The sequence below is a fragment of the Arvicanthis niloticus genome, unplaced genomic scaffold (genome assembly GCF_011762505.2).
Source record: "Arvicanthis niloticus isolate mArvNil1 unplaced genomic scaffold, mArvNil1.pat.X pat_scaffold_530_arrow_ctg1, whole genome shotgun sequence".
In the NCBI taxonomy this organism is placed as follows: domain Eukaryota; kingdom Metazoa; phylum Chordata; class Mammalia; order Rodentia; family Muridae; genus Arvicanthis; species Arvicanthis niloticus.
In genome coordinates, this window is record NW_023046158.1 from 1 (window position 1) to 15,962 (window position 15,962).

Here is a 15,962-nt window from a genome sequence, read left to right on the forward strand (position 1 = left end):
TCGATGGGTTCAGACATTGTATAAGATGATTCCACTCTTCCACAAAAGTCTGTCCCTGCAATGAGCTTCCCATTCTCACTCCTTGTCTCTTTACCTGAAACATAAAATATATATCACTAATTATTTTTTGGTGTTCAGGGAAAGAAATCTGCAAATAGGAGGAGATACTTAAATAAAACCATATATATAAAAATTGTTATGTGTGTTTTATTTGCATGCATGTATATATACAACATGCATGTAGTGCCAAGGAGACCATAAGAGGGTATCCAGTTCCCTGAAACTGGAGTTACAGAATGTTGTGAGTTACAATTTGGATGCTGGGAACAGAAACCAGGTCCTCTGTAAAAGTTTTCTTAAGAGATGAGATAAAACATCTCTTCAATCCCCACACAGTAAAAAAACAAAACAATTTTGCTTGTGATTATTAAAAATATATGTATGGAGTGATTTACGAGAAATTGTGGTTTTGTTTTCTGAGATACAGTTTCACTATGCAGAATAACCTGGCCTAACCTAAACCATGCAGCAATCCTCTTCTCTCAGCCTCTCAAGTCCCACAATTACAGTCATGTGCCAGCACATCCAGCTTGACATCCAAGAATTGTTAACCATATTGGCTTTGGGGAAGGGTAGGGGTTGAGGTGAGAGGTCATTTATTTTAAATGTTCTAAACTTTATTATGTGACCTACATCACACATACAGAAGCTACTAAGCATGACTGCATATTCTTGATCATGATTTGTCACCTAGGAAACAAAAAGCACCATAAACTAGGTCATCTAAGGACCATCAAGTTAAACAGGGAAGGTACTTTGAGAAATGAAGATGTGTTAGTATAGTGCCAATTTTATCACTGAGTAGTATGCAATCTTGAAAAAATTGTTTAAGTCCTTATCAATAAATCAACAGTACCAGGATCATAAGACCTTGAGAATAATCATTCACAGAAACCTCATGTTGAGATATGAAGTGTTCCCCTCAGAGGAGAACAGCAGGTTTTCTACCCTTTTCAATTGTTGCAAGGTTTTCTAATATTGAACCGGGAAGCAGAGGGCAGCTTTAGAAGTAAGAACACCCAGTTAGTAGTAGGTACTGTTAACTCAAGGTAAGGACCTGGAACAGATTCAGGGCACAAAACCTGACTCTTTAACTATGGAAAGAGAGAAAGAAGCCAGAAACTGGAAGGTGACTTCCCATGAGAGCACAGGTGAGGACACTGACCCAAACAGTGAGTGAGTGGGGGGGCCAGGAAGGAGGAATGTGAATGAGGCAGGAGGGACCCAGAAGAAAGAAACTGGAGGGGAATGTGCCTGAGAGTGGGAGGCACAGCATTATTCAGTATTCCCTGGGGGGAGGGGCTGCTGTATCTCTCTATTCCTCTTCCCAAATTGGCCATAGACCTTCATGTGAAAAAACAGAATAGCATTACCCAGTTCGCTGGGATCTAAGTGAGGGGAGATATCAATACATTTGTATTTAAGTGACAGAGAAGAATACAAGGTAACTTAGTGAAAGTATCAAAGACACTGGAGAGTTCAAGGCCAGCTGATCTACACAGCAGTAGTTGAGACCAGCCAGAGCTACACAGGAAGATCCTGTGTCAAGAAAAGAAAGAGAGACACTAAAAGTAAGAAACAGAACAGTAATAAAGCAGAGCCAAGCAAACTGACATGACCCCACCCCCAGCACTGCAGGTCACAGAGACTGGAAGGAGACAGGAAATGAATAAGGGAACTCTGCTGAGATTCTTTGCCTCAGGGAAGAGCAACAAGTAGGTCCAGCTCTACTCCTCCTGGGTGTGCTGTTCATTAAAATTGTTTAGAGTTGTAGATTGTTTAAATCTTGACTGTGCTACTAAGTTTATTATATCTACAAACAAACCAACCAACAACAAAAAACCAAAACCAAACCTTCACTGACTAGAGCAGCTACAGTGCAGATTGTGTATACAAATTAAGCCACAACAGACCTGATAAAAACAGACACCAAAATACTAAGGGTGCCAAGGCAGAGATACTGCTTGGCTTACCATAACTCAAATGCAAAAAAATACCATTTTGTTCTGACCTCTGTCCTCAGGCTTCTGAACTGCATACTCAGGCTGCTCCTGTGCTTCTCTGTGAAGGGCTGGCACTCCAACCAACACAGTCGGTCTGGTTTTTTGGGCTGAGTCCTAGAGATAAGTACAGATAATTAGGAAACTGGTTTTTAAAAACACTTCAGTGTCAGAAAAGAGAACCTTTAAAGAGGCTAAGAGGCACAACGGAGAGCCTCCGAACACTTCAGCCTCACAGGGGATGGCAAGGGCAAGGCAAGGCTGACACTGACCAGCAGTGAGCAGTGCCCCACCCACAGCTGTGCTCATGTCCACCTATGTGACCTGGGGGCTCACTTCTTACTTTCCTGCAAATGGGCACCTGTACCCCTTACCTTCTGCTCTTCTGCTTTTCCACGGTCCAGCTGCAAATCTTCCAGTATTCCCACCAGTTCCTCCCCAGTCTCTGGGTGGTGCTCGAGCACCTGGACCTGCAGATCTCTTGGCAGGATGGTCAGGAACTGCTCCAGTACCAGCAGCTCCAGGATCTGCTCCTTGCTGTGGGTCTCAGGCCGCAGCCACTGTCTGCAGAGCTCCCTGAGGCGGCGTAAAACCTCTCGAGGTCCAGTGCTTTCCTCATAGCGCAGCTGCCTGAACTGTTTGCACAATGGCTCCTGCCCAACGCCTTTTCTGTCCCCTTGAACTTTGAATCCCTGTTCCCAAGCACAGTAGTTTTAACAGTGGCTTAAAGCACACACTTGGATCTACAACTATATCTCCTTGGCTACCTTAAACTTTGAGTCAGATTTCTACTCAACTCTGATGTATACCCTCATCATTTAAGAAATGTCTCTCTGACAACTGGCGAACAAAGCTTGATAGTCCATAATTTCTCTAGCCTTGCTAGTAGCCCCACTCCTCTTTTCTTTTTTCTTTTGTGATGCACTCTTACTATGTGGCTCTGACTGGCCTGGAATTTGGTATATAAACCAGGCTGGCCTCACAGAGATCTGTTACTGAGTGCTGGGATTAAAGTCCTATACCACCACACACAGCTTCTAGTCCCCCTTTTAAGGCTAATGTCACCAAGATAAGAATAAATTATTTTCAAGACACAAAGAACTCTGCAGACAGATCACCCATGATGGGATTTACTGACCAGCACTGGCTGCCTCAGACATAATGACTTTGCTGGAGGTATCAGGACTTTACAGAACCAGCATTAAATAATGACTGATCAGTTTGTCCAAAAACAGATTGACAAGGACTGCTATTTGCTCTCCTTCACCCCTTCATCTCAGCTTTTGTCCTTTCCCCATTTAATTCTGAGTCAGGGCAATGAAGACAAGGAGGGCTAAGCACACTGTCTTCCTGTTTCTTACCAATATGGACTTGCTAAGTAACTGATTCTTATCTTGTTTCACTACCAGGAATCTCTCTCACTGGACTGAGTGACAAGTCACTAAATTTAGTCTGTTAGGACCCCCCCAAGGCCAGACCTCTGATACCATGAACAATAGTGATTCTCTCATTACCTGAAGCTCCTCCTTCAGATTCAGGGGAGCCAAAGAGTATGCACGCTTGTTAGGGTGGATCTGGGAAGAGGTATGTGTGGGAACAGAATATGATCAGAACATGTTGAAAATTCTCAAAGAAGTTAAAAAAAAAAAAAAAAGAAAAGAAAAGAAAAGAAGAAAAACACACATGAACACACACTTACCAAGGCCAGTGCCATCCCTTGCTTGAGGCACTTTTTTGGGAGACTTTTCTCTAGACTGTATCCTGAGAGACACTCCTAAAAACACAAGTCACAGAAACAGCCTTGCTAGTAGTAACAACAGCAACAAGTGATCTTTCCTGAGGGTTGTTTCCTTCTAGCCATTTGTGTTCTCCAAAGCAGCTACTCCTAAGAATATATAAGCAAAGTGAGAAAACTTTTATAGGGTTGCTTTTGGGAGCCGACTTTTAGCAGAAAGCGGCTAGAAAGCAGCTAGAAAGCAGCTATCATCTTTGCAGCCATCTCGAGCCACATACCCTGACAAGAGACTTGTTTTTCAATAGCCTACAACAGCTGAGCACACTCTGATAAACATCTTGTTTATCCCACATAGCTTGTTTTGCTGTTTAGTGACCCCAGCTGCATGGTGCACGTGGTAAAGTATCTTCAGCTGTGTTCTCCTGCTACTGCTTATAAATACCCAGGATTTCCTTGCAAAGGAGACAATAAGGAGGAGACAATAAGATAGAGAATATAAGACAGTAAACAAGACTTGACTACAGACCCTCTGGCTTGTCTCTCTATTCTTCAAGTCTCTTCCTCTTCTTCCCTCCACTCTCTCTCTTGCTAGACCCTGACCCTAGGACTGGAGCAACAGAGCAGTCTGGGACATTTTGACCCCCAACATGGGGCAGAGTGGTCCTCAACAGGTTGCCACCCAAACTAGAAATTGAAATAGATAAAACTCTCAAATGATTCAGTTGAGAGCCACAAATGAATGCTAAAACCACTGGGTGACGAGGGAAGAACAGAATGTTCTCGTGTTAACTACTCTGTTGTGTATCAATAAAGAGAAAAATAAAAGTATCTGGCAGTTGCAAGTGTAACCAAATGACCAAGTGTAGCAGCATCAATAGTAAGGCACCAATGCCAAGTACCCTATTACCTATGGAACACTTTTAATAAATATTATTTATCATGAATTTACTGAGGAAACTTTCTGAGAAATCCAGAACTCAGTCCATCTATATAACAGACATGAATCTAATTCCCCCAAAGCAAAAAAAGCAAAAAAAGGTCTATTTGGAGGTTACTGTTTTAGATTAAGGAGACATAGCTAGATGAAACACTTGAAATCTGATGCTTGCATTAAAAACAAAACACCAGACATTTACAGCAGAGATGATACTTCAGGTCTATATCCCAACACTCCAGAAGCTGGGCTAGGAAGCTTACAGCCTAATAATTAAATTTAAAAGCCATTACTAGTATTTGTGATGTGGTCTGAGCTGAAACAACCCTCTCATTCCTACCTCTCAAGTAGTAAGGATGTGAGAGGCTCCGAGCAGCATGACCTATTGATAGAGGCTTGAGAAAGTTCAAGGAAGTGATATTTATTGGTCAGAAAATATCAGGTTGGTACTGTGGTGATTAGTTTATAAGTCACCGTGAGACACAGGTGAAAATATTTCATCAAAATTATTTTGGATTTAATATTTAAGTTAATAGACTGTCTTAGACAGAGTTAAAACAGGCTAGCCTTCATAACGGAGTAGGCCTTGCCGCCAGATCAATAGAAGATCTGAGAACAAAAGGACTCATCCGCTCACAAAGAAGAGTAAGACTTCCTCTCTAGTAGCTTTCAAGTCAGATACTAGTGTTTTACTTTTTCCTTCAGCTCTGAAATGAGAACTCAGTTCTTCTGGATCCTAAGTCTCTTGCCTTCAGACTTGAACTAAATAACCAGCTTTTGTGGGCCACAGGTCTGTTTGGCTTGCACTAAAATGAAATTATTTGCAGTTCTGTTTTTAGCTTGCTAATTCTCTCTGAAGATCTTAGGACTTGATAATCATGAGGTACTCCTTGTAATAAATCCTTGGTTTTTTTCCTACTCTTTTTAAAATTAGCATTTATTAACTATGTACAACAATGGATTTCATCACGACGCGCCACACACAATAATCCTCTTCCCAATCTTTCAACTGTCATGTTTTCATTTTAATAAATCTGTTTTTAGACATCTGTTGACCAAAGTCAATATAAAAATTGGTCCTAGTTCTTTAAATGTATCTCATAAAGGGGCTGAGGAGATGGCTCTGTGGTTTCTTTCAGAGACTACAGTGAGGCTCCCTGAACCCCTTCTGGGTGGCTCACAACACTAGTGACTACAACACCAGGAGAGCTGAGTACCTTTCTGGCTTCCAAGAACAACTGTACTGGAGTGCCCATACCTGGGCATAAATAAATAATTTAAAAACAAATCTCTTTTTAAAGGCAGTAAGAGCTCTGATACAGGCATAGCACAAAAATTAGTGGTGACTCAGTTCTACAAAGTGATTAAATATATATACATACACACGGTAGTTTAACTTGACTTTGTCAAGGAGCTCCAGCTACCTTGACATTTAAGCCAGAAGACTGACCATTTCTCCCTGCCTTCTTTCATATTGTGTGTGTGTGTGTATATATATATGTATGTATGTGTGTGTGTATGTATATTTTTTTAAAAAATGTGGTGTATGGATGTTTTGCCTACATGTATGTCTGTGCATCATCACATGTGTGCCAGAAGAGGGTGTAGATCTCTTGAATTTGGAGTTAATAGTGGTTGAGCTGCCCTGTGGGTGCTGGGATTTGAATCTGAGTCTTCTCGAAGATCCAATAGTGCTCTTAACTGCTGAGCCATCTCTCCAGCAGCCCTGAGTTCTTTTGGTTTTATAGCTTCATATCCCTCATACATACTCTTCTTATATTTTCTTGATGACATGCTTGCTTTCCCACTCAGAATACTTGAATTCAGTGGTTCTCAATCTATGGGTTGTGACTCCTTTGGCAAAGCTGTCTCCAAACATATTTACATTACAATTCACAACAGCTTCACCATTACAGGTATAAAGTAGCAATGAAAATAATTTTGTGGTTGGAGATCACAACACGAGGAACTGTATTAATGGGGTGCAGCATTAGGAAGGTTGAGAACCACTGCTCTAAAGCTGGTCTTCCTGACACCAAGTATTTCCAACATCTCAGATCTTCCTAAGGGGGAAATGAAGCCTGCCGCATACAGTGAGTTGCCATCACCATCAAGTTTAACACATGTAATATGGTCTAAATCTTTCTTATGCTTTAACGACCAAACTTGTGTTACATTTGTTGTTGTTTGTTCTTGGTTCCTTATATATGCCGCTCTTACAGCGAAAACCCCTTAAACTTTGTCTTCTTATTGATTAGTCACAGCTCATGTCACAACCAACAAGCCAACAGAGCTGCTCCCCCCACCCCTGTGTTCCCCTTGCTCACTCAATCTCCACAACACCCAAGAGCCACCTCCAATCTTACACTACAGACGAAACTTGGTGAGTTGAGGAATTTATGATTTTACACAGGTTTCAAAGCTAATCTTCAGGTTTTGTTTTCTTTTTTTGCTCCCCCCCCCCTCCCGTTTTCTCTGTGTAGCTCTGCTAGTCCTGCAATTTGCTCTATAGATCAGGCTGGCTTTGAACTCACAGAGATCTTACTGCCTCTGCCTCCCAAATGCTGGGATCAAAGGCGAGCGCCACCAACACTGGACTGAACTTACCTTTGATCCCCCCACTCCTTTTTTTAATTATACAGACCCAAAATTGTGAATTTATTTTTTTCCTTCTCTCTTGTGTGAGTGCATCTGATCCAGAGGCAAAAGCTATGGATCCACCTAGCCACAGCTATCACAGCAGTCAGTCTCCATTTCCTGCCAGATTTCCTGCCAGTTTTCCTTTTTCCCAAGGATCTCACTCCCTAGTCAACAATGGGCAATTCTCCTCCCAAGTGCTAAGATTATAAAAGTCAGTCCCTATGCTCACATGCAGGTTTTTAATTGCACCCAACTTTGATTTGCAACCCATTCTTGATTTCATTTCTGCCCATCCTTCAATCTATCCACATCATGGATGTCCAGTTACAAAACCTGTTACAGTATGTCCTTCTTTCTTTCACCCCAAGACCAAATTACTCACACAAACCAAATGCCCACTTTGTCCGCGTACTTATCCTTTGTGGAAATCTTATTCACTGCGCTGGAAATACTCTGGTGCTCTCTTTATTCCGTAAATAAGACAGACAAGCTCCAGCTTTAGGCCCTCTATATTCTCTGTTCTCTCACGTATGCCTTTTAAAGCGGCCTACGTCTACCCATCTACTTTGGATTATCTACTCAAATATTCTATTTACTTACAGTGATAATTACTTAACTACTTAAACATGCAGAAGCCACGTGTGGCAGCGCCACCTTATGAGCTCAGAGCTCGGAGGTGGGAAGATAAACAGGCGTTCAAATCAAGAGTATCCTCCGCCACATGAGGCCAACATGGGCTTCACGAAACCCTCTCAAAAAACACACACAAAAAAAAAAAAAAAAAAAGAAAGAAAGAAAAGAAAAAAATAAAGAAAAAGGGAAAAAAAAACCCCTCACAACAAAATAAAAGCAACAGAACCCAGGAGTGCTGGCAATAACAGCATTAGAATGCTGAAGCAGGAGATATTCTGGAGTTTGCGGTCAGCTTGAGCTACACGGTGTGTTCCAGAATAAGCCTGCGCAACAGCAGGAACTGCCAAACAACTACGTCCTGAGCCTCCTCCCTCTCCCATGCCCCGTAGCTTCTGTCACGCACCAGCTTCTGGTTCTCCCAGCTCCAAGGTGTGGTGAGTTTCTGCGTATCAGTCAGACCTGCCGCTCGACAGCCCCAAGTTTGCGTTCTCTCTCCGCTGGAACCCGATCGCTGTACGTGCTCCCGCCCTGGCCGCAGGGTCAGTCACACGTCTCTCAAAGTCGGTGTTCCAGCCCAGTAGCTTCCGGCTCCGCTCTAGGAAAATGGGAGGACCAGGACTCAACTCGGTGGTGTCCTGACTGGGTCCAAGTTGAAACATTTCGTTTACATAAAACAGATCATTTCATTTGACTGTTTTCACACACAGACGTCATTTCTATGACTAGAATAACAAAGCTCGGGCTGTAATCACAGCCACTAACAAACAGACACAGAAATTGAATCTTTAGGTTAGGCTTTAGCCAAAAGCTGGCATGATCATGTAAATTGGATCTAAAATGACCACTCCAAAGAAGTCACCTTAATACCTCATCTCAAACCATCAGTTTTCTAGAGAACCAAAGTTGATAATTAATGCTCAAGTTTATTCTTCATTTCCCCCACCCTTTCTCCACCAAGTTCCAAATCTCCTATCGGTGCCTTCTTTATCTTGTTTGGCCTGAGTGTGGAGTTTAGAATTTAAAATTCCATGATCTTTGAAGAGAAGATGGGTCAAGATGTGACAATTTTCTTTCTAAAGTGTGTGTGTGTGTGTGTGTGTGTGTGTGTGTGTGTGTGTTGGTGCTGCTGCTGCTGCAGAAGTTAACTTTGTTATCTTATGCTTATCTTGTTTTGACTTCGAACCTAGGCAGCTAACAGAGCTTAGTCTGGCTAATGTCTGGTGGTGTCAGTTATGTGCTCTACAGTCCTTTAAGCCAATGGTGTGTAAAGTTAACTCATAATAAACCTGGCATTAAGATGGTTTGTGTGCAGATTAACTCAGAACAAACAAATCATTTAAGTCCTTCCTATAGTGTCGAACACAAAGTCCCCTATCATCCTCCTCACCCCTATTAGCCATGTACTTTGATAAATAGTCCATAGTTTGAGGTTTATCTCCAATCATTTGAGTGAGAACACACAATAGAACTCCACCCTTTTCATGTAACTGAAAAGACTTTTGCAAGCCTAAAATCCCCACAGTAGGAGCAGATGTCAAATCCCCTTTCAAAAGTTCAAAACTCATAAATATTTCTGGGTCTATTCAAAACTTCATAAAGGGGCTTAGCCGTGAGATCAAAAATTGGGATAAAATTCTACAGTAGCCCAGGAATATGTTCATTGCCTGAGAATTGCAGATTTTTGTTCCCCATTTGTCTAATTGTCAGTTACTTCTTTTCAAGCAGGCTCCTTTTTCCAGGTTAGAGGAAGAAACCCAATAATTTCTCAGCCTGCTGACAGATTTGGGCCTTGCAGGCTAATAGTCCTGGTAAATAGTTTAAAGTCTCCTAGTTTCCAGTTACCTGAAAGTCATTGGCATCCTGCTGCAGCATGTCTCCTTTCAATATTAGGGCTTTTAAATCTTAACCCAGAGAGATGGTCCAGATGTGAGGAGCCTTGCTGCTCTTCTAGAGGACCCAGTTCACCACAGTTAGGCTCTCAGCTTATTATAGCCTACAACTCCAGCTCTAGGGCATCCAGTGGTTCTTCTGACCTTCTGCAGCGGCAGCACACACACACTTAGGAAGAAAGTTGGCACATCTTGATCCTTCTTCTCTTCAAATGTCATTGAATTCTAAATTCTAAACCACACCCTTAGGCCATTTAATCCTCCAAAATTCTAACATCTGTACAGTTTAGAATTGTAAACTGTTAAGTCTGGTTCCAGCCATTCAAAGATGAAAAGAATCCTCTAATTCTAGTAATAAAAAATTGAGGAGTTCCAGGGACTGTGGTTCATCAGACTGTACTGGCTGAAAATAGCAGAGTATATAACTAGCAAAATATTAAGAATTTCCTGCATGTCTTATATAAATGTACTCATGAGACAGGGGATTCTATATGAGTAATATTATTGCAATACATGAGTATATTACCAACAAGTCCTATTTCAGAAATTAACCTAAAAAAATCTTTTTTTTTGTTTTTTTTTTTTAAATTGGGTATTATATTTACATTTCAGATTTTATTCCCTTACCCCACTTCCCCCACCACCCAGAAACCTCCTATCCCATCCCCCCTTCTCATGCTTCTATGAGGCTGTGCCCCCACCTACCCCCCCACTCCCACCTCCCCACCCTTACATTCCCCCCCCCCCACTCTGTGTTTGTCCTTCATGGGACCAAGAATCTCCTCTCCCACCAATGCCTGACAAGGTCACCCTCCCCTACATATATAGTTGGAGTCATGGGTCCCTCCCTATGTGCTCCCAGGCTGGTGGTTTAGACCCTGGGGTGCTCTTAACCTAAAAATTCTTATTTCGTATATGCCTATATTTCAGATAGAACAAGCTGCCTTGCCTCAAGTTTTTAGACCTTGTGGGACAGAGAATCAAAAAGAGAAGTTATAATGTTTGTTTTATTTTTCTTAAAGGTGACCAGCTATTAGGACTCAATCATGTACTGGTCTAGAAATCAATCCAATATTGGAAATAACTGTCTACACTTGAAAGGCTGGATCTGGACATTTTCAGAGACATATTTGAAAGTTAGCTGTAGTTCACTATGATGTTATGATAGCAAGAGATAAAGTTAGAACAGGATCTGGATTTCAAACAAGGGTTAGTTCATGTTTTAAGGCTCTTGTAATTGTCAATCTAAAATTGGTTTTGTTTCTTCTACAGTATTTATTGTAAGTTGCATTGACTGTATAATTTTCAATTGTGTTAGTGTGTTGAAACCTGGCATATCTGTTATGGGGGTTTATCAACCAGCTTTTGTCTTACTGCCCTGAGTATTAGAAAACCTTGATTCTTTAAAAAAAGCTTGAAAGTGCTGGAAGAAGTGAGTTAAGCTTTACGCAGAAGCAAAAGAGTAGCGGGCTTGATTATTGCTGGTATAACAGCGTTAATTTCATTAATTGCTAGCACCACTGCTTTTGCAATAGCATTGACACAAGGAGTTAAGACAACTATTTTTGTTAACCATCTAACAAAAAAAATGTTACTAATGTATTGAGTATACAAAAGGATTTATATAGGTATCTGGAACAACGGATGATGCTCTATAACCTATTCAAATTATCTGAAGAAGGTTCAGGATTCAAGAGTTAGGAGCCATCCCAAGTGTCATGACAAATAGTGTTTACACTATTACTATTACAGTGTGTAGTACTATTACAGAGTAGTGTTACATCTAAAATTTACAATGAGTGCCATTATAATTAGAAAAAAGTTTAAAGACACCTGTAGGGTATTTGGCATAATCCCAACACCTCTCTGGATGTGCCAACTTTGCATAGTGAGATTATGAATTTAAAAAAATGCTGCTCTGTTGAGCTTTGATGCTTCAGATAATGCTGATAAAGTTACCCATGGCCTGAGGTCAATATTTCCGTTTTAGCCAAATCTCAGGAATGGCATATATAGCTTGGTCATGCTAGCTCTTCTTGTCCTGGGAATACTTTTATTCCTGCCCATCATGTTAAAGCTTGTCTCTAACTATACCAACAGGCTAGCAGCCAAAGTACATGACTTGAAACTGATAATGGACCCCCCAGACAGAGTTATTAATTTAACAGGCTGGCAAGCCAAGGATGGTAAGATTCTGCACAGAGCCTTACCAACCTAACACAGAAGTGCATTGCTTATGATAATGCATATTCTACAACGGGTAAGGAAGGCTTTCTTGTCAGAAATGGCCTAGAACAGTCTCAGTCTGGTTTATGCAATAAAAAGGGGAGACGTGGAAAGCTTTGTGGGCTGCCTGGCAGGAATCTGTCATTGGCCAAGGACAAGGAAATGGGCTGTTTTGGAAGGAATCTGACATAGGCCAAGGACAAGGAAATGGACTGCAGGCAAGAATCGGACATTGGGCTGGAACAACAAAGTAATTTCAGGCAGAAATCTAAATCTTAAGCTAGAACAAAGAAGTAGGCTTTAGGCATGAAAATGACTTTGGGCTAGGACAGGGAAGTAGGCTCAGATATTTTGATCATCCTGATAATCCCTTAGAAATAGTGATCACAGGAGTGATCACAGGACTCTGTTTATTGTCGTGCATGTTCTTTGATTATCTTCCTTGTTCCTAGACTATTTGCATCTATTGTATTGCTAGTTCCTCAACCTAGAACTGACCTTAATACTTGCATGTAATTTAAACAGTATAAAGGCAAAAAGGAGAAGGAGGGATGGGATAGGGGATCAATGGGTGGGGGAAATGGGGAAGGGGAATGGCATCTGAAATGTAAATAAATAAAATATTGAATAAAAAAAAAAGAAAAAAAGAAAATTTGAATTACCAGTCAGATTTTTTTTTTTTTTGTCTCCATTGGATCTTAGTTAGCTCCTCAGATTCCTAGACTTCAGGATTTATTTCAGTTGGGATCTCATCAGGCCATACCTAACAGAGCCTTCTTTCAAAGTGAATCACCAGGAGTGGTGTAAAGGACTGATTCTCAACCTGTGGGTCATGACCCCTTTGACAAACTTCTGTGTCCAAAAATATTTACATTATGGTTCACACCATTAGCAAAATTACAGTTATGAAGTAGCAATGAAAATAACTTTATGGTTGGGGGTCACCACAAGTGAGGAACTGGATTAAAGGGTCACAGCACTAGGAAGGTTGAGAACCACTGTTCTTGAGGAACCTGCAGATGCTGCTGGTCTTCTGGGAAAAAATTAATTAGCAGTACTTTGTGGTATCTGGGAATTTGTATTATAGAGGAATTTGTGAGTCAACTAGCTTCCTGGGCAACTAGGGATTTTAGTTTTCTTCTTTTCTGGCCTTGTTTCACATCCACCCACCTCTTCATGATTGACTTTACAATAGGCTTGCTGAAGATCTTTAAGTTTTTAAAAATGATTATTTATTGTATGTGTGTAGGTATTTTATCTGCATGCCTGTCTGTGTATCAGTTGCTGCTAGGTGCTCAGGGAGGTCAGGAGAAGGTATCAGATTCCCTGAGATACAGGCAGTTGTGAGCCACCATGTAGGTGCTATGAATCCAACTTGGGAGGAACAGCCAGTGCTCTTAACCACTAAGCCATCTCTCTGGCCCTGCAATGAAGAACTTCTAAAGCCTTACTGCTGTTTCCTTAGATTCCCAAAGTCCTTTCTTCTTGGAAGACAATGGAGGTCTGACTCTTACTGAGCTCCTGGTTGTTACACACTGTCTACCAACAAAGAGGGCTCATGCCCACACTCTTCCCTACTTTGGAATTTCTTCCTAATGTCAGAGATGCTTTGTGAAACAGATCATTCTCACCATCATGACAGTTTCCAGGGCTTCAGGATCCATATTGGCAATTTCTGATACAACTCATAAAATTGTTTTAGGAATTTGCATGGGCTTCATTGGATTTTTATTGTACTGTCAGAAATATGTGTAGTCCTAGATTTGGGACCCCCATTCAAAAGCCATTGAGAATGCATCTCCAATATCTTTCCAGATGTTGCTGCCCAATTCGAATTGAATTTCAGTTGTCTTAGTGTCTGATGGCTGGAGAAACAGTGCTGGTACCCAGTTTCCTCCTCTGGCCTTACCCAGTACCAGCCTTGAGAAGAGGATAGGCAGGGCCTGAGTGCCTCCCCAGTTAGGTAAAACAGCAAAAATGGAGCTCAGAGATCAGTCTCTCTTGTGGGATCATCCAAGTCAGATGGCCCTGTGTCTTTCCACTTTATTTAATGTGTGTTTTATACAAGTGTTTGTTTATGTGTGTGTGCACATGTGAACCACAACATGCATATGGAGGTCAGAGGCCAACTGCTAGAGTCTTTTATCTCTCTACTCTGTGAAGATTCAACTTGGAGTCAGTGTGGAGATGTTGCACCTTGATACTAAGGTTGTAGTCTACCATGTCCAGACTGCTTTCCTGAGCTTGGTGAGGAATGGAGGACTCCGTTTTCTTGAAGTGGGGCAGGCTTCCTCTTCTCTGCCTGATCTGGGGAGCCCAACCCCCAATCTTCTACCTGAGGAATGCCGTATAGTCCTTGGCAAAATTACAGGTTCAACTTCTTCCTTTCTGATAAGAACCTGCTCAGCAAAGACCTGGGATTCTTGGAATGCCTCTCTGTGCAAATGAGGTATTCCCAGAACTTTTAAGCCTCACTCTAAGAACCTCTTATCACTATCCAAGGTTAATGAATATAGCCCTTGATTCACACCAAATAAGATGTATGTGCACAAGCTGTTTCACTGAATCATTGAATATCATAAAAGAGAGCTGTTTCATTGAATATAATCTTTAACACTAAAATCCTTGAGAAGGCCTCTGCCCGCCAGCGCTCTCAGCTGGTTCAGGCTCCTGCAGACCCCACCTTTTTTTTTTTTTTTTTTTTTTTTTTCTTTTTCCAGCTCTGCAGTCCAACATGGTCTGAACACCCTGAGGGAGGAAGTAGAACTCAGAACCACAGAAATAATTCTCAAACAGCTAAAAATCTCCCAGGTACTACCCCACACTGCCAATCACACCACCACACTATAGTAATGTTTTCTGTTCTGTTCTCTCTCTGTGTTTCTCTCTCTGTGTTTCTCCCCCCCCCTTCCCCTCCCTCTGTGTGGGTGTGTGTACATACTGAGAGAAGAGGTCAGCCTCAGATGTTGTTCTTCAGGAGCCATTCACTTTGTTCTTAGAAACACATTCTGTAATTGTTTCTAAAGTCCCAAGGCTTGCCAATTAAGCCGGGCAGCCTCAGGGATGTGCCTCCTTAGTGTTGGGATTCACAAGTTCACCACCATGGCTGGCTTTATGCCACTGTTAGGGTTGCATTTAGGTCCTCATGCTCAGGCAGCAATTCGCTCAACTGAACTGGTTTCCCTGGCCCCCGTTTCTCTGAATTTTGAAAAACGATTTTAGTAAACCAGTATGCATTTCTGACCGAAAGAGGAAGTAATAAAATAAGAACTGGGGGACACTTCCTGTATATAAAAAATGAATTGTCAACCCAAGCTTCCCGTTAATGGTAAAGTATGAAACACCCCATAAAAATCTAGCTGAGATTGTTAGACTACGCAGGGGTTTGTATTTTGTTCTTCAAAGACTAACATTTTGAAGCCTTATATCCAGCCTGCATTGTTGTTGGGTTGTGTTAAAACTTTCATGAAGAGCCTAATGGAAGAAACCCAGGTCACCAAGGGCTTGCACGCTCTTGAGGGAATATGAGGACCTCAGCTCGTTTTTCTTTCCTGACTGCTATGAAGTGAACATAATGACTGAAGTGTTTATAAAAAGATAAAGAGACAAATAGAGTATGTTTCTGTGGGTGTGTGGAGAGGTATGGGGAAGGGGATGTCTCAGTGGGCCCATGTAGAGGCATCTCTTCCCGTGAGGGATCAGTCACACACCGGTATAATATAGAATAGAGTTTATTGAGGGCATGGGGAGGGGAGCCAGGAGGGTAGTAGAGGCAGAGAGAGAGAGAGAGAGAGAGAGAGAGAGAGAGAGAGAGAGAGAGAGAGAGAGAAGTAGAGGCCGGCCAT

At 41.7% G+C, this 15,962-nt stretch overlaps 1 protein-coding gene across 1 annotated transcript; it reads right to left on the minus strand.

The window, feature by feature from the left end:
• Positions 1-136: 136 nt before the first annotated feature.
• LOC117702170 (zinc finger and SCAN domain-containing protein 26-like) lies at positions 137-8,565 on the minus strand. Its single transcript, XM_076706394.1, has 6 exons — positions 8,406-8,565; positions 3,760-3,834; positions 3,575-3,634; positions 2,435-2,752; positions 2,072-2,177; positions 137-1,599 (listed from the first exon to the last, which is right to left on the minus strand). Exons 2-6 carry the CDS (start codon positions 3,772-3,774, stop codon positions 1,481-1,483), a joined length of 618 nt encoding a protein of 205 aa, XP_076562509.1. The 5' UTR covers positions 3,775-3,834; positions 8,406-8,565; the 3' UTR covers positions 137-1,480.
• Between the last annotated feature and the right edge of the window lie 7,397 nt (positions 8,566-15,962).